Source organism: Dendrobates tinctorius, unplaced genomic scaffold (genome assembly GCF_039654945.1).
Source record: "Dendrobates tinctorius isolate UK_male_01 unplaced genomic scaffold, ASM3965494v1 ptg000034l, whole genome shotgun sequence".
In the NCBI taxonomy this organism is placed as follows: domain Eukaryota; kingdom Metazoa; phylum Chordata; class Amphibia; order Anura; family Dendrobatidae; genus Dendrobates; species Dendrobates tinctorius.
Genome location: NW_027361702.1, coordinates 24127855 through 24143669, shown reverse-complemented (window position 1 = coordinate 24143669; position 15815 = coordinate 24127855). Strand labels below are relative to the sequence as shown.

The 15815-nt window shown below is 46.1% G+C and overlaps 1 protein-coding gene across 3 annotated transcripts in view; it reads right to left on the bottom strand.

The window, feature by feature from the left end:
- Nucleotides 1-6626: 6626 nt before the first annotated feature.
- Nucleotides 6627-15815, bottom strand: part of LHX6 (LIM homeobox 6) — a 276203-nt gene continuing 267014 nt past the window's right edge. For all 3 annotated transcript variants that reach the window (XM_073573163.1, XM_073573162.1, XM_073573161.1), the window contains 3 exons: nucleotides 12972-13146; nucleotides 10328-10431; nucleotides 6627-8206 (listed from right to left, as the gene is read on the bottom strand). In XM_073573163.1, coding sequence (XP_073429264.1) covers nucleotides 8186-8206; nucleotides 10328-10431; nucleotides 12972-13146 — 300 coding nt within the window. In that variant the 3' untranslated portion in view covers nucleotides 6627-8185. The remainder of the gene's footprint in view (nucleotides 8207-10327; nucleotides 10432-12971; nucleotides 13147-15815) is intronic.

Here is a 15815-nt window from a genome sequence, read left to right as displayed (position 1 = left end):
GCCCTCCTGACCCTGCTGACCTGACCCGGTAACTCCTGCCTCTATAAGAGGCAGCCTCTTCCTCCAGCTCGCCGCCTGATCGTCACTTCCTCTCTCTGTGACTCTGGCTCCAGCCTGCCTGCCTTTTTCCCTGCTGCTCTTACCCTTTCCTCGTGCTTCCTGTCTAACCGTTCCTTGTGTTCCTCCCAGTGCCCGCCATCTCGTCTCCGTGTTCAGCCTGTGCCCTGCGTCTGACCCGTGTCTTGCCGTTCCAGCCTTGCCTGCCTGTATCCTTCAGCCTCCGTTCCTGGCCTCCAGTCCTGCCGGTTCCAGTCCTGCTCATCCTTCCGCCTGCCCACTGCACCCTCTACTGTGCACCTCCGTCCTCGGGTACCAGCTGCCGTGGTGAGTAGTTTCCCCTGGGCCTGTCCCAAACGCTCCCTGTATAGGGGGTGGTCCACCTGGTCCGCTCGCCCAGGGGAGGTTCGCTTGCCGCGGTCCAGTGGGTTCACCCTTGGGAATCCTTACAGAACGATCAGGCCATGGACCCCGCTGGTACTTCTACCCCGACCCAAAAGGAACTTCTGTTCCTGCGGGAAAATCAAGCGAGGATCATGTCGTTCCTCAAATCCATGGAGTCTCGTCTCTCGTCACTACAGGCCTCGGATCCAGGGAGTACCACCCAGATCGCCGGCCTCCAACAGGAGCTAGCCCAGCAGCGCGACACTCAGGCTCATATCCTGAACTACATGGCCTCGGTGGACAACCGCCTGCTGGCCCTCCAGACCGCGGCCGCAGCCCCGGCACAGCCTGCGGTTCCGTTCCCCTCCCCTCGGCTGGCTAAACCCCCGCGTTATAGTGGCGACCCCAAGATGTGTAGAGGGTTTTTAAATCAATGCCAGCTACATTTTGAGTTGCTGCCACATCAGTACCCCACTGACCGTGCCAAGGTGGCCTTCATCGTGTCCCACTTAGAAGGAGAGGCTCTAGCGTGGGTTAACCCCCTCTGGGAGAGAGACGATCCCGTGGTCACTCAACTTTCCTTTTTTCTAGACACCTTTCGTAAGGTGTTTGATGAACCCGGTCGCCTTGCCTCCGCTACCGAGGCACTGTTCAATCTGCATCAGGGCACGCTTTCAGTAGGTCAGTACGCCATTCGGTTTCGCACCCTGTCCTCAGAGTTGGGTTGGAACAATGAGGCCTTGGTGGGAGCCTTTTGGCGGGGCCTTTCGGGGCGGATCAAGGACGAGCTGGCGGGGCGGGATACCCCCACCTCCTTGGAGGATTTAATCTCTTTGGCCACCCGCATCGACCTCCGCTTTCAAGAACGTTCCCGAGAGCTCGCTAGGGACAGGAGACCTCTCCGCGCTCCTCCGGCCGCTCGGAGTCCACCTCGAGCCCGCTCGACTCCAGCCTCCACACTCCCGCTACCGGAACCCATGCAAGTGGATCGCCTCAAACCGGTGGAGGAGCGTCGGAGAGAGAGGGTCGAACAGGGGCTCTGTTTCTACTGTGGGAGTGCGTCCCACTTTCTTCGTGCCTGCCCCACTCGTCCGGGAAACGCCTCCGCCTAGGACAGGTAAGACAGGTCTTCCTAGGTAATTTTGACTCCTCTCTACCCTTGACCCTATCTGTCCTTTTGCACCTGGATTCTAAACGTTCTTCTGAATGGGCCTATATAGATTCTGGGGCGGCCGGTAACTTCATCCAACTTGAGGCGGTTAGGAGACTTGGAATTCCTGTCAGATCCCTGGTGACCCCTCGGCAGATTGCTTCGGTCGACGGTCAACCCCTGCGGGAGTCCGTTACTCAGGTTACCGAAGAGGTGGAGCTTCAGGTCGGAGCCTTACACCGGGAGAAGATAGTATTCTATGTGCTGCCTTCTTTGTCCCATGCCATCCTTCTGGGACTTCCCTGGCTAAGGACCCACGAGCCTATCCTGGATTGGCGCTCTGGTGACGTTCTGCGATGGGGTCGACTTTGTCAAGATAAGTGCTTACTCCCTGTACAGCCGCCGAAATTTCCACGTCCTACGTCGATGTCTACCGAATTACCCTCCGCCTACTGGGCCTTTTTGGATGTCTTCGACAAGAAGGAAGCAGAGGTCCTGCCCCCGCATCGTCCATATGACTGCCCCATCGATCTGCTCCCCGGTTCTATGCCGCCTCGTGGTCGCATCTACCCGCTGTCTCCCTCCGAGACCCAGGCCATGTCCGAATACGTTCAGGAAAACTTGGCCAAAGGCTTTATTCGTAAGTCTTCCTCTCCTGCAGGCGCTGGGTTCTTTTTTGTCAAGAAGAAGGACGGGTCCCTGCGTCCCTGTATTGATTATAGAGGGCTCAACGTTATCACCATCAAGAATAAATATCCTCTGCCCCTCATCCCGGAGTTATTTGACCGTCTACGGGGTGCACGGATCTTCACTAAATTGGATCTTCGAGGGGCCTACAATCTGGTCCGGATCCGCTCCGGTGACGAATGGAAGACCGCCTTCAACACTCGTGACGGCCATTATGAATACCTCGTTATGCCCTTCGGCCTATGCAATGCCCCCGCAGTGTTCCAAGAATTTGTCAATGACATTTTCCGAGATCTTCTTTACTCCTGCGTGGTGGTTTACTTGGACGACATTCTGGTGTTTTCTCCTGATTTGTCCACACATCGAAAAGACGTGCGTCAAGTTTTACTTCGGTTGAGAACACATCGTCTCTACGCCAAGCTGGAAAAATGCGCCTTCGAACAGTCGTCTCTGCCGTTCTTGGGTTATATCATTTCCGATTCTGGCTTGCGCATGGATCCGGGAAAAGTGTCTGCGGTACTCAACTGGCCGCGTCCTCAGGGAATTAAGGCTATCCAACGGTTCCTGGGTTTCGCCAACTATTACCGGCAGTTTATTCCGCACTTTTCCTCTCTGACTGCTCCCATCTCTGCTCTGATCCGAAAGGGAGCCGATCCTCACCACTGGCCTCCTGAGGCCGAGAACGCCTTCCGAACCTTGAGGCAAGCCTTTGCCACAGCCCCGGTGCTACATCGTCCAGAGGCGAACAAACCATTCACCCTAGAGGTAGACGCTTCTGCCACCGGAGCCGGTGCGGTTCTCTCCCAGAGATCTCCTTCCGGTCGCTTGGTGTCCTGCGGCTTCTTCTCCAAGACTTTCTCCCCTGCGGAGAGAAACTATACCATCGGGGACAGAGAGCTGCTTGCCATTAAGTTAGCCTTGGAAGAGTGGCGGCATCTTCTGGAAGGAGCGGTACACCCACTCCACATCTTCACCGACCACAAGAATCTAGCCTACATTCAATCAGCACAAAGGCTTAATCCCCGGCAGGCCCGATGGTCATTATTCTTTAACCGGTTCGATTTTGAGCTCCATTTCCGTCCGGGTGAAAAGAATCTCAAAGCGGATGCCCTGTCTCGATCCTTTCTGGTCACCGACAACGAGGAGGAGCTTTCACACATTGTGGAGCCAAGCAAGCTCATCGTAGTCGCGCCTGTTAACCTGACTTCCGTGCCCCCCGGCAAGACTTTTGTCCAAGATGATGACAGGAGGCGAGTCCTACATTGGGGTCATGCTACCAAGTTAGCGGGTCATGCCGGCCTCAAGAAAACATTCTCCCTCATCTCTCGTTTTTATTGGTGGCCTTCTTTGTCTCAAGATGTCCGAAGTTTCATCCTCTCCTGCCCATCGTGTGCCAAGAACAAGGTCCCACGTCAGCCACCCTCCGGTTTTCTGCATCCACTTCCGGTTCCCTCGGCTCCGTGGCAGCATATCGCGATGGATTTTATTACGGATCTACCGCGTTCCTCAGGTCACACGGTCATTCTGGTGGTCGTGGACCGCTTCTCCAAGATGGCCCACTTCATCCCTCTGCCCGGTCTTCCTTCCGCTCCTGACCTGGCGAGAATTTTTATATCTCATGTCTTCCGGATTCATGGCTTCCCCAAGCACATTGTCTCGGACAGAGGGGTTCAGTTTACCTCGCGTTTCTGGAGGGCTCTATGCAAGCTGATGGAGGTAACATTGGACTTTTCCTCCGCTTATCACCCTCAGTCCAACGGTCAAGCGGAACGCACGAACCAGATCCTCGTAGCATACCTCCGACATTTTTCCAACAGCCATCAAGACAATTGGTCCAACTTGCTTCCTTGGGCCGAATTCGCTTTCAACAACCATACCAGCGAATCCTCCGCCAAGTCGCCTTTCTTTACGGTCTACGGTCAACATCCTGGTATGCCTCTGCCGGTACTCCCGACCTCGGGTGTGCCGGCGGCCGATCTTCTGACCGAGGAGTTCTCCAGGGTCTGGCAGGAGACCAAAACCGCACTTAAGAGAGCACGAGACGGGTTCAAGAAGCACGCCGATAAGAAACGCCTAGATTCTCCGCTGTACCACCCTGGGGATAAAGTTTGGCTATCCTCAAAATTTGTTCGTCTCAAAGTTCCCTCCTACAAACTGGGTCCCCGCTACATCGGTCCCTTTGAGGTTCTAGCCCGTATCAATGACGTTGCCTACAAGCTGAAACTCCCCGCTTCACTGCGGATTCCTAATTCGTTTCACGTTTCCCTCTTAAAACCGGTCATACTCAACCAGTTTCATGCTTCTACTGGCAGCGCTCCCGCGCCCGTTTCCGCACAGGATGTCTTTGAGGTTAAGGAAATTCTTGCTATGAAACGATCTAGAGGTAAAACTTTCTTTTTAATTGACTGGAAAGGTTTTGGCCCTGAGGAGAGATCCTGGGAACCCCAGGAGAACATTCAAGCTCCCCAGATTTTAGCTAAGTTTCTTTCCGGCCGTGGGAAGAGGGGGCGTAAAAGGGGGGGTACTGTCACGCTCACCGCCGGCTCCACACTCGCCGCTCCCGCCGCGTCCTCGGCTCCTGCTGCCGCCTCTCCCCGCGCTGGGTGCGCCCGCCGCCTCCGGCGTGCTCCCGTGGCGGGCGCGCGCTCACCTGCACGCCTGTCCTCCACCCCGCGCTCTGTCCCGGCGTTCGGCTCGGGGCGCATGCGCACCCTGCGCTCCAGGTCCCACTACAGGCCAAGCCAGGCCTTCTCCCCGCCCTCCTGACCCTGCTGACCTGACCCGGTAACTCCTGCCTCTATAAGAGGCAGCCTCTTCCTCCAGCTCGCCGCCTGATCGTCACTTCCTCTCTCTGTGACTCTGGCTCCAGCCTGCCTGCCTTTTTCCCTGCTGCTCTTACCCTTTCCTCGTGCTTCCTGTCTAACCGTTCCTTGTGTTCCTCCCAGTGCCCGCCATCTCGTCTCCGTGTTCAGCCTGTGCCCTGCGTCTGACCCGTGTCTTGCCGTTCCAGCCTTGCCTGCCTGTATCCTTCAGCCTCCGTTCCTGGCCTCCAGTCCTGCCGGTTCCAGTCCTGCTCATCCTTCCGCCTGCCCGCTGCACCCTCTACTGTGCACCTCCATCCTCGGGTACCAGCTGCCGTGGTGAGTAGTTTCCCCTGGGCCTGTCCCAAACGCTCCCTGTATAGGGGGTGGTCCACCTGGTCCGCTCGCCCAGGGGAGGTTCGCTTGCCGCGGTCCAGTGGGTTCACCCTTGGGAATCCTTACAAGATGCTTTAAAGTATGAGTGAAATGTTCTTCATCAGGTCCCTATAAGTTATGTATATGTATATCCTACAGACACCTCTGTCACTTGTTTAAAATGCCACAAATGATCTCCTAAGGGTCGATAAATGTACATGCATAATTTTAGAATAGTGACTTTTTTACTTTGCTTTTACGGAAAATGCAAAAGGATTATATTCTCCTAAATATGGTGATCTCCAGCATATTGCCTGCTAGCTGCTGCAAAGCTACAACCACAGTGTGTCCTTGGCATGCTTCAGTCTGTGGTTTTTCAACAGCTGAAGAGCCACTGGTTGACAACCACTGTTCGAGCACATGTGTATATATATATATAAAAAAAAATTGAGCTGATAAAAAAATCATGAGTTTTTCAAGCCCTAACCTTTGCCTAGGTTATAGAGTTTTCCTTCAGGATCCTCGTCAAAGAAGTGACATGCACCTAATTTTTTTTCGCAGGAGGTGTTTTTCAAAACCTCTTCAGGTAAAAAAAAAATCTAAGATTAATTCCTCATATAAATAGCCAAGTGAATTTCCCATAGAACTAGAAGATTTTTCCAGGAGTATTTCAAGATGTTTTTGAAGAGGGCTTTGAAGAGTATCCACTCCCAAAGAAATCCTAAAATATGTATGTTCACACAGTTTTTGGAGGAGTTTTTTCAGCAAGTTCAAATCCTCCTCAAAAACTCAAAACTTAGAGTTTCGACTCAATTTCTGCAAAAAAAAATCAACAAAAAGGCTCATATCCTTTATTAGGACTCATGCAGACACCAGTAGATTCTTTCATCCAAAAGAATCAGGCCAATTATGCAAATGACACGCTGATCAAACTCTGATCCAAGTGTGATCATAATGTGATCTGATTCTCTCGGAAGAGGAGAAGATGGTGAAAAAAAATTCTACATCTTCTCCATTGTGTCAGTGTGTGGAAATCGGACTCCAGCCAAAAGTCATTGGAGTGTAGTCCGATGTTTTCCACGCACTCATTGACTTGCATGGGTGCGATCTGAATATCGGATCAAACTTGCACATGCAGAGTCTGTCTGAGGAAAAAAATGGACATAGTCTGGGTGCGATCCAATGTTTTGTCAGATCACACTCGGATCGATAATACTGCCATCTGCACAAGACCTTAGGATGGACTGTTGGCAACGGGGCCATGTCAATGACAAGTGAAATGACAAACAAGGGTCACTCTAAGGCTGTATGGGGTAGAGTAATAGGAGTTACCTATTGTAAAGAAACAGAGTTGCTCCCGTCCATAGTCAAGTACAATTTTTATCAGACAGGCCATAAGTCAAGAGTCCTTTGTTTTTGGGTCAACTTTACACAAGCAATAATTACTAGTAACATATCATATTGGATTCCTATGTGGTAAGACTAGAGCCAATTGAGTGTCTATGAATATACATGTTCCTTCTCTGGGACAGACCTGGAGAAGCATTAAAAAACAAAATGATTAAGGTAGGATGAAGAAACTATTGAGATAAATGAGAGCCACATAAAGACGATAGGCAGCACTGAGGTGTGCACCGGTTTGATATTGCAAGCTAGATACTCTGCTCCAATTGTCTGGTTTCCATGTGCCTTAGATGATATAGCATGCACAGATCTTCTTCAAGTCACCCACTTAGGGTGTGAAGCAGCAGTGATCCTATAGCAAAACTCAAAATGCCCCTCCATTGTGGTGCACAGTTTTCAACCCAGGACAGAAGGACATGTTCTTCTTTTTCCCTCCACATCACTGTTCTGAATATCTGGAAATTATGAAGTTGGTCATGCACACCTAATTAGTATGTTGCTTTAAATCTTTTCTTTCCATATTGACTAAAGAACTTGTCACCCAGAGGACAAAAAACACTGCTTGTCACCCAACACCCAAAAAAGCGCATGAGACCTTCTGGGTTGGATGACCGTAGAGCAACATTTCTGGTGAGTAAAACAAGGAGTCATGAAAGCCATATCCACACTCATTCAGAGATAATAATTTAGAATCTGCTCTGCAACATATCAATGAGCTGAACATCAGGGTGATAGTAATCACATGAAAAGAAAACCAGAGAACCATGTGTAAAGGAACAGAAACTTTGGGAAAAAAAACGTGTTATGTTAGAAGTAGATCTAGGTGGTATTTCCTGTACCAGCAATCGACTCAAAACCAAAAACTGTTTGGCCTGTGTCTCCACATGAAACCAATCACTATTTAAAGTGGGCCATCCAACCAGATTCAGCATCTCTGCGGCGGTCCATTATCTTCTTCTGATCTGTAATCTTGCCAAGTTACTGAGGTCTCCACATTTTGGTGTAATTGGTCTTCAACACAAATGCAATGGATGGCGAATTCAGTTTGAGAAGGGGTAGCGTTCACTTGGAGGTGTGTTATAAGTTAATACCAATGTCAAACTCTCTCAACCAGAATGTGTTGACCTTTATTTGCTTGTTCTGAGAGGAGAAGTCCATGCTGTTTTCAAGGAAAATGAAAGTTTCTGATGTGTATTGGCCACTTTCCTCGAAAGTAAAAGTCAACTGCAACACAATGTCCTCTGTGCTAATCGCCCATCTCAACTGCATTCTTCATGACCCCGGCTTAAAGGGCTGTGTGTCGTCACCAAATAGTAGAAGAGGAAGTTCAATACTGAAAAAGGATTACCTGCCATAATAAATAATACAAAGAGTAATTATTAATTATAAAATCAATTACCTTTTAACTACTAAACTAGTGCAGGGGAAAAATGGAGTCATAGTCCATAGAGAACAACTGGTTTCAGGAGCTAATTCCAAACGGCCTTTGGAGAATTAAATAAACAATAGCCCTGTTTTTTCTCGACATTAGTTTTAATTAATCTCCAACAACTTGTCTCTAAGGCTATGTGCACACAGAACTTTTTTTTCCAGGGGGTTTTGGAACAGAAACTGAGAAGAAACTAAATAGTAACTCTCCAAATCCTCCTCAAAAATTCAAAACTCTTCAAAAATTTGGAGTTTCTGCTCACTTTGTGCTCCAGCCAAAAAGACTCCATCGAAACATAGCCTTTGGTTATGTGCACACTGAGTCTTTCTTGCAGCATTAAGAAAGCAGAATCTAAGCGCAAAAACTCCAAGTTTTTGAGGAGTTTTGAGTATTAAGGAGAATTTGGAGCTCAGTTTTTGCTCCAAAAACTCCTAAAAAAACTCAGTGTGACTATGCCCTTAAGGATATCTAGACACTGAATTTTTTGGTGAGTTTTTTGAGTGGAAGCTTTGTAAATCCTCCTCAAAAATGCAAAACTCCTCGAAAACTTGAACTTTCTACTCAGTTTTTGCTCCAAAAACTCAGTAAAAATCTCAGTGAGGAAACACTTTTTAGGGGTTGTCTCATAACTGTGTCATATCCATGAGATGTGCAATGAATATCTAATGGACATAAATGCAGGTCCCAATTCTGGATGCACCTCTATCTCCAAAACAGAGGTTCACATCCCCTGTTATGTCTGTGACGGGAAAAAATGGCCTTGCAAGTGTGGTTGGCTGTATTTGGGACTCCCATAGCAGTGAATGCGGGGAGCAGCACATGCTTAGCCATCTCTTTTGTTACTGCGGTGTGGACACCAGTCAGAATGGGGGACCCCAGGTTGGGAAATAGATACAGCTCTCACGTTTGGGACCCACATCTATTAGACATTTAAGGTATATCCTGTGGATATGCCTTTAATAACAGTCATGAGACAACCTCTTTAAAGGAGTATTTCCATCTCTGAGATCCTATCCCAGTATGTAGTAGGTATAATAATGATATTAGCAAATACCTCCAATTAGAAATGTAGTATAGTTCTTTTGATTCGCTATGTCTCTTATCCCATGTGCAGGGCATTGCAGTAGCTTAGGTATCCATGGTTACGATCACTCCTATAGTGGCATTTATTTAGTTAGTTAGCTGTTAGTGGTCGTATCCATGGTTATGACATCTAACAGCTAACTAACTGTCATTATATGAGTGGTCATAACCATGGATACCTAAGTTACTGCAATGCCCTGCACATGGGGCCATTTTTATCACATTGTCGGAGAAATCCCTTAAAGAGTTAGTTCCCGAATTGATAGTTATCCCCTATCCAGTAGTTATCCCCATCTAGTAATCCCATAAACAAGACTCAGAATATCGAGAACAGGGCTCTGTACTGGTCCATGCACATGGTTGACTGTACTGGCCCATACACCAGTCGACTGTATTGTTCCATGCTAATGGTCGACCTGTGCTCCATTCACTGTATGTGAGACTGTTGGAAATATCTGGGCCCTTTACATAGCATCCTAGTCACATGTCAGGACAGGTTGCAACTTAAATTATGTCGAAGCGGCCATTTTTGTCACATTCTCTGATTACTCCATTAATGTGATACATGTAGGGACTGCAGATCATGGATAAGTACGCCCATAGAGAGAGGCTAATATATAAATATGTTGCCTGAAATATTGTGTCTTTCCTGTAAAAGTTGAGGTATCTATCATCTCTCCCATGGACGTGAAGATGGCTTTAAGGTGCAATGATACACTGCGCTGCTGTAGGTATAATTCAAGGAAATTTATTGGTGCCTACGCGTTTCCTGAGCTGTCCCAGCTCACTTCATCAGGGCATCATACAGGCAAATGAAGTGCAGGCGTTTATATACAATCCAATGTGGAAAAAAAAAAAAAAAGAAAAAAAGGGGGCAGGACAAGTAACTGCCACATCAGCAAGGCAATGGTATAAAACACATTAAAATAATTGTATCCCATGGACGGCAGTCCTTACCTTGTCTCCTCTGTTAGACAGCGTGGCTTCCATGTCACTTTTGAGATGCACAGGAGGAGCAGCATAGGGAAGTCTGCAGTGTACCTGCCCACACTGTACCTGACCTGGAAAAGGTCAATTCCAAAACGTGATATTAATATAAATGGCAGCCATGACAGAAGCAACACATCCTATAGAAGTATACACATTCATGTCACTAATATACTCAGATATTAGTAGATCTTTCCAAATATATCAAAGGGTAGAGTAATGACAGTATACTGAATCCAGGAGCTTTATCTGTTAAAAATCACCAGGTTATCGAGCACCACTACGGTCTATCAGAGGTGGACTGTCCCTTAGTCAAGGAGTGCAGCTCTTAAAAGCTCTCTCCAAAGTTTCGGCCAGTGGAACAATGACGCTGCTGCTCCAAACTGACAACCATTCAGCAAATAGGAATACGCGAGGCTGAGGAATGGTGTACTCATGAGGAATGGAGAGGCAATTAACGGTTTTAGGCTGTGCTTTCGAAGTGAAGACCCTTGATCCAAAGATATATTGAGGGCTTTTTTTATATTCAATGACGCGTTTCGATGCCGGATTGGTGTCTTTATCTACAACTAGCTGAAGAGCCGGGCATTGCCTGGGCATAGTAACCAACTGTGATTAGTTATAACAAATTATAATGATTATATTGCACATGAAAACCGTGTATCTAATCCTATCCTGTGTGATACTGACTGCTGAGCCGTGTATTTAATCCTATTCTGTGTGATACTGTCTGCTGAGCCGAGTATCTAATACTATTCTGTGTGATACTTTGTGCTGAGCTGCGTATCTAATCCTCTCCTGTGTGATACTGACTGCTGAGCCTTATATCTAATCCTATCCTGTGTGATACTGACTGCTGAGCCGTGTATCTAATCATATCCTGTGTGATACTGGGCTCCCCCTGCAGTCTGTGTCAGAGGGTGGTCTGTGTTGGCACGTTAATAAATTGTGTTATTTCCAGCTTTACAGAAGGATGATATCACCATAGAAATGATAAGAATAATAGGCCTCAGTTACGTCAACTGTCTACAAAGAAAACCGTTGCTGATAGCAACCAATCACAGCTCATTTTTCATCTTTTAAACAGCTCTGGGACAGCGTGGCGAGTTTTGAGTGGCGACTATTGTGTTTCGACTTTTATGTGGCGAGGATGGTGTATGTGTGGTGAAATGTGTGCTTTGGGTGGTGTATGTGTTGAAGCACGTGGTAGTGTGTGGCGCATTTTGTGTGTGTTCATATCCCCGAGTGTGGTGAGTATCCCATGTCAGGGCCCCACCTTAGCAACTGTACGGTATATACTGTTTGGCGCCATCACTCTTATTCTTTAAGTCCCCCTTGTTCACATCTGGCAGCTGTCAATTTGCCTCCAACACTTTTTCCCCATTATGTAGATAGGGGCAAAATTGTTTGGTGAATTGGAACACGCGGGGTTAAAATTTTGCCTCACAACATAGCCTATGATGCTCTCGGGGTCCAGACTTGTGACTGTGCAAAATTTTGTGGCTGTAGCTACGACGGTGCAGATGCCAATACATACATACACTTTTTCCCCATTATGTAGATAGGGGTAAAATTGTTTGGTGAATTGGAACGCGTGGGGTTAAAATTTCGACTCACAACATAGCCTATGACGCTCTCGGGGTCCAGACGTGTGACTGTGCCAAATTTTGTGGCTGTAGCTGCGACGGTGCGGATGCCAGTCCCGGACACACACACCCACATTGAGCTTTATATACATGTATATTAGATTGTTTTTTTGCACTTGATAAAGATGCCAGTCCGGTGTTGAAACGTGTTGTGGAATAAAAACCGCTTTATCTTTGGATAAAAGAGCTTCAGTTCGGTAGAGTTGCCCACAACCATGAATTGTCTCTTCTAGTCGATCACCCTGGTGAAGTTCTTCCTCCAGCTACGGGGCAGTGCAGCCATTATTAACCTTTAACAGGACTTGTTCCTACACAACTCGCTCAAGTGCGCGTATACCTTTTCTAAAAGATATCACCTCATGGTCTGGTGTACTCTATTGTACTACAATTTCTGCTTAAAAAAAAAAAACCTTAAGGCATCTTTTGATTGCCTCACATCAAGGGGGTCTATCCTAGCCTATTTAAAGAGGTCAAAATGAAGAATTCCAAGCACTGGTGTTGAAAGCTTGGGAGGAGCTGAAACATTCAGATTCTGACAAATGAAAAAGACAAGATTCTCAATATCTTTGAGTGCCTGGAATTCTTCCCTTCATTTATGTTATTTCCACGTGCTCCACAAGCAGTGGTGTGCTAATTGCCGATTGGATTTCCTATTTAAAGTCTGACAATTATAGCATTATTTTGTTACATAGTGATATCTATATATGATGTAACAAGGCAAACGTTTGCTACAAGCAGACAGAATGGGGTGAATTTCTTAGGTTCTTTTGCTCATTTCCTATTCATAGGAGCCGAGCTGCAGTACCTGAGAACAGCCACTATGCAGTGTATGGAGCTCTGTGTACATTCATTGGGAGACGCAATCGGCTGATCATTGATCATTGATTTCAGAATAGGACAGGAGACGTCATCAATAGATGAGTCCTTGACTTGTATCCAGGCAACAGTACATACGTGGGGGTACTTACTTTCTATATATCCGTGTAATGTCACCATTCTGGCTCTTTCTGGACTGCTGAAGGGGGAGAAGTGAATGTCATCTGAAAGTGAAGAGGTGAGACGGGTTGGTGTAGGGCCGGGTGGAGGCACTGTATGCTGAGGCGTGTGTTTTTTATGTCGTGCTCGGCAGTTCTGAAACCAAACCTGGGGATTTTAAATTGTTTTACAAAAAAAATCAGCAAATACATATTGTATCAGTTATGGATGATACAAACTATGGAAACAATAAGTATATGTGTTCAACTGCTTGAGACTGAAGGAACAATTGACAAGGACATGGTATAGTGATGATTAACAACAACATACAGATAATCAATATCTACCGATCTATAGAAATATTGACACATTTATCCATGTAGCCGCCACCACTAGTAACAGTGAGGGTGGCAATCAGAAGCTCCAATTGTTTCTTGGTTATGTGTTGGAGAACATGCGCATCATCCTAAAGTGTCCCAGTCATGGTGACCAGGAAAAATGACCATAGATTAAAGAAATTGTCTCACCGGCCTTTGTCTCACTAGTCAACCCCTCTTCCAATCAGAAGTTGGCCTGGTTTCTTTGATCAGTTGTTATGGCCATGCTGATTTAGCATTACATACAGTCCCATGTATTTCCATCATTACATCCTTGCTTAAAGCCGATCTGTCAGTAGGATTGACCCTCCTAGGCCATCAACATGGACATGTAGATCATAGGAATAAAATGATACCTTGATATCTGTGATGTCTTATTCCAGGGAAATCCACATTTTTCTTAGTATGTAAATGAGCTGTTATGATCTATGGGCCGGACATAGATCTCCGTGAGAATCTGCTTCCGGAGCTTATTGTACATGAAAGGGGAGTTACCAGTGTGAGATATGTAATGACTGACAGTCCGCTCTCCTGTGTCTCACACTGGTAATGACCCCTTTCATTTAAAATAAGCTCTGAAGGCAGATTCTCAGGGAGATCTATGTCAAACCCATAGATCTTAATAGCTCATTTACATATTAGGAAATATCCCTTAGAATCTGCTTCCAGAGCTTATTGTACATGAAAGGGGTTATTACTCATTACCAGTGTGAGACATGTAATGACTGACAGCAAAACCAAAGAAATGAGCCCGAGCCTAACTTGGTATATGTGCAAAGTCTAAGAACACATTCATACTGTGGCCATTTCACAGACAACCTCCACCAAAAAAAGAGGATATACTCTATAATAAGTAAACAATAAAATAATAATAGTACATGAAAATAACATGGGGGACTTATTTAACATTATTTTGAGCAAAAAACGTAAAATCCATCCCACTATGACAAGGTGACCCATCGGAACGGTTCTGTCCTGTTTCTAGTATTAAAACCTTACTTTGTGTTATCTGACCTCAATCCAGGATGCAAAATTTAAAAAGTTTTTTCTTGCATTAGCAAAGATTTTTATTATTAAAGTCCATCATAAAATAAATCCACACTTCTGGACAATAGATGGTCTGTCGACAGACGATGGAGAAGGCGTTAATTCGCCGAAACGCGTAGTCTGAGAGGCTAACCCCCCTTCCCCTAATCTATTTATCTATTGTCCAGAAGTGTGGATTTATTTTATGATGGACTTTAATAATAAAAATCTTTGCTAATGCAAGAAAAAACTTTTAAAATTTTGCATCCTGGATTTTGTCCGCTGGAGTTTAAAGGTACATTTTTTCATTTGAATTTTTCGTGGCTGGCTCCTGCTTTGGTCTCCGTGCAGACTTTCTCCTGGATTGATATTGGATCTCACACACCGGGATGTATGGGTAAGCTGGCTTTGAAAATCTAGAGGTTTTTTTTTGTATCTGACCTCAATGTGACCCTTTCTGTGACCTACGTGCCCATATATACGGCTTAGGAGGGTTGATCCTACTAACAGTTTCCCTTAAAGACAGCTCTCTGCTAGAAAGGAGCTACATGCCACAGGATTGGCCACATGAGAGATTAGCTTCCGCTAAGGTCTATAAAGCTTCCAGAAATGTATTGCATGAGACCTTCCGACATAAATGATTCACATTTCAAATTATCATTCATGACTCAATTCCCCTTTAACGGGATTGTGCAGACCTTAGATATTGATGATGACCTATCCTTTGGATACTTTTATCAATATTATATCATGGGGTGAATTAAGTAAATTGGAGCTGACCCACAATACCCGGGAACTGCCATTAAACAGTGTATGGAGTTGCAGTTTCCCACTTCTGTACTCTACTTACTTCCAGAGGACTTCCAGTGTGTTGGGATCAAACCCCCATCAATCTGATATTGATCTCCTATTTTAGGGATACATCATCAATATCTAACTCCTGGATGACTCCTTTAAATCAACATAGTTCATTAACATAGTTTTCTGCAATTTTACAGATAGTTGCCTATCCATGTTCCCACTCCAATTCCATAAAAGTTTGGGACGCTGTGTAACATGTAAAGAAAACATGAATGCATCTTATTACCATATTTCATTCACAGACAAACATAGACACAGATCAGAAGTTGAGCGTTGGACATTTATTCATTTTATTTGATGTATTTAGTTGTGTCGTGCTGGGTCTACCTTTGTGTAGCATCTCTTCTTCTTTTTACAACAGTCTGTAAACGTCTGGAAAGTGAGGAGACAATTGCTGGAGTTTTGGGAGAGGAATGTTGCCCTGTACTTGTATGATGTTGGATTCTCGCTGCTCCTAAGTTCGGTGTCTTGGTGGGATTTTTGGTTTCATAATGCACCAAGTGTTTTCTATTCTTGAGAGGTCTTGACTGCATAACCCGAACTATTCTACTGTGAAGCCATGAAGCTAAGATG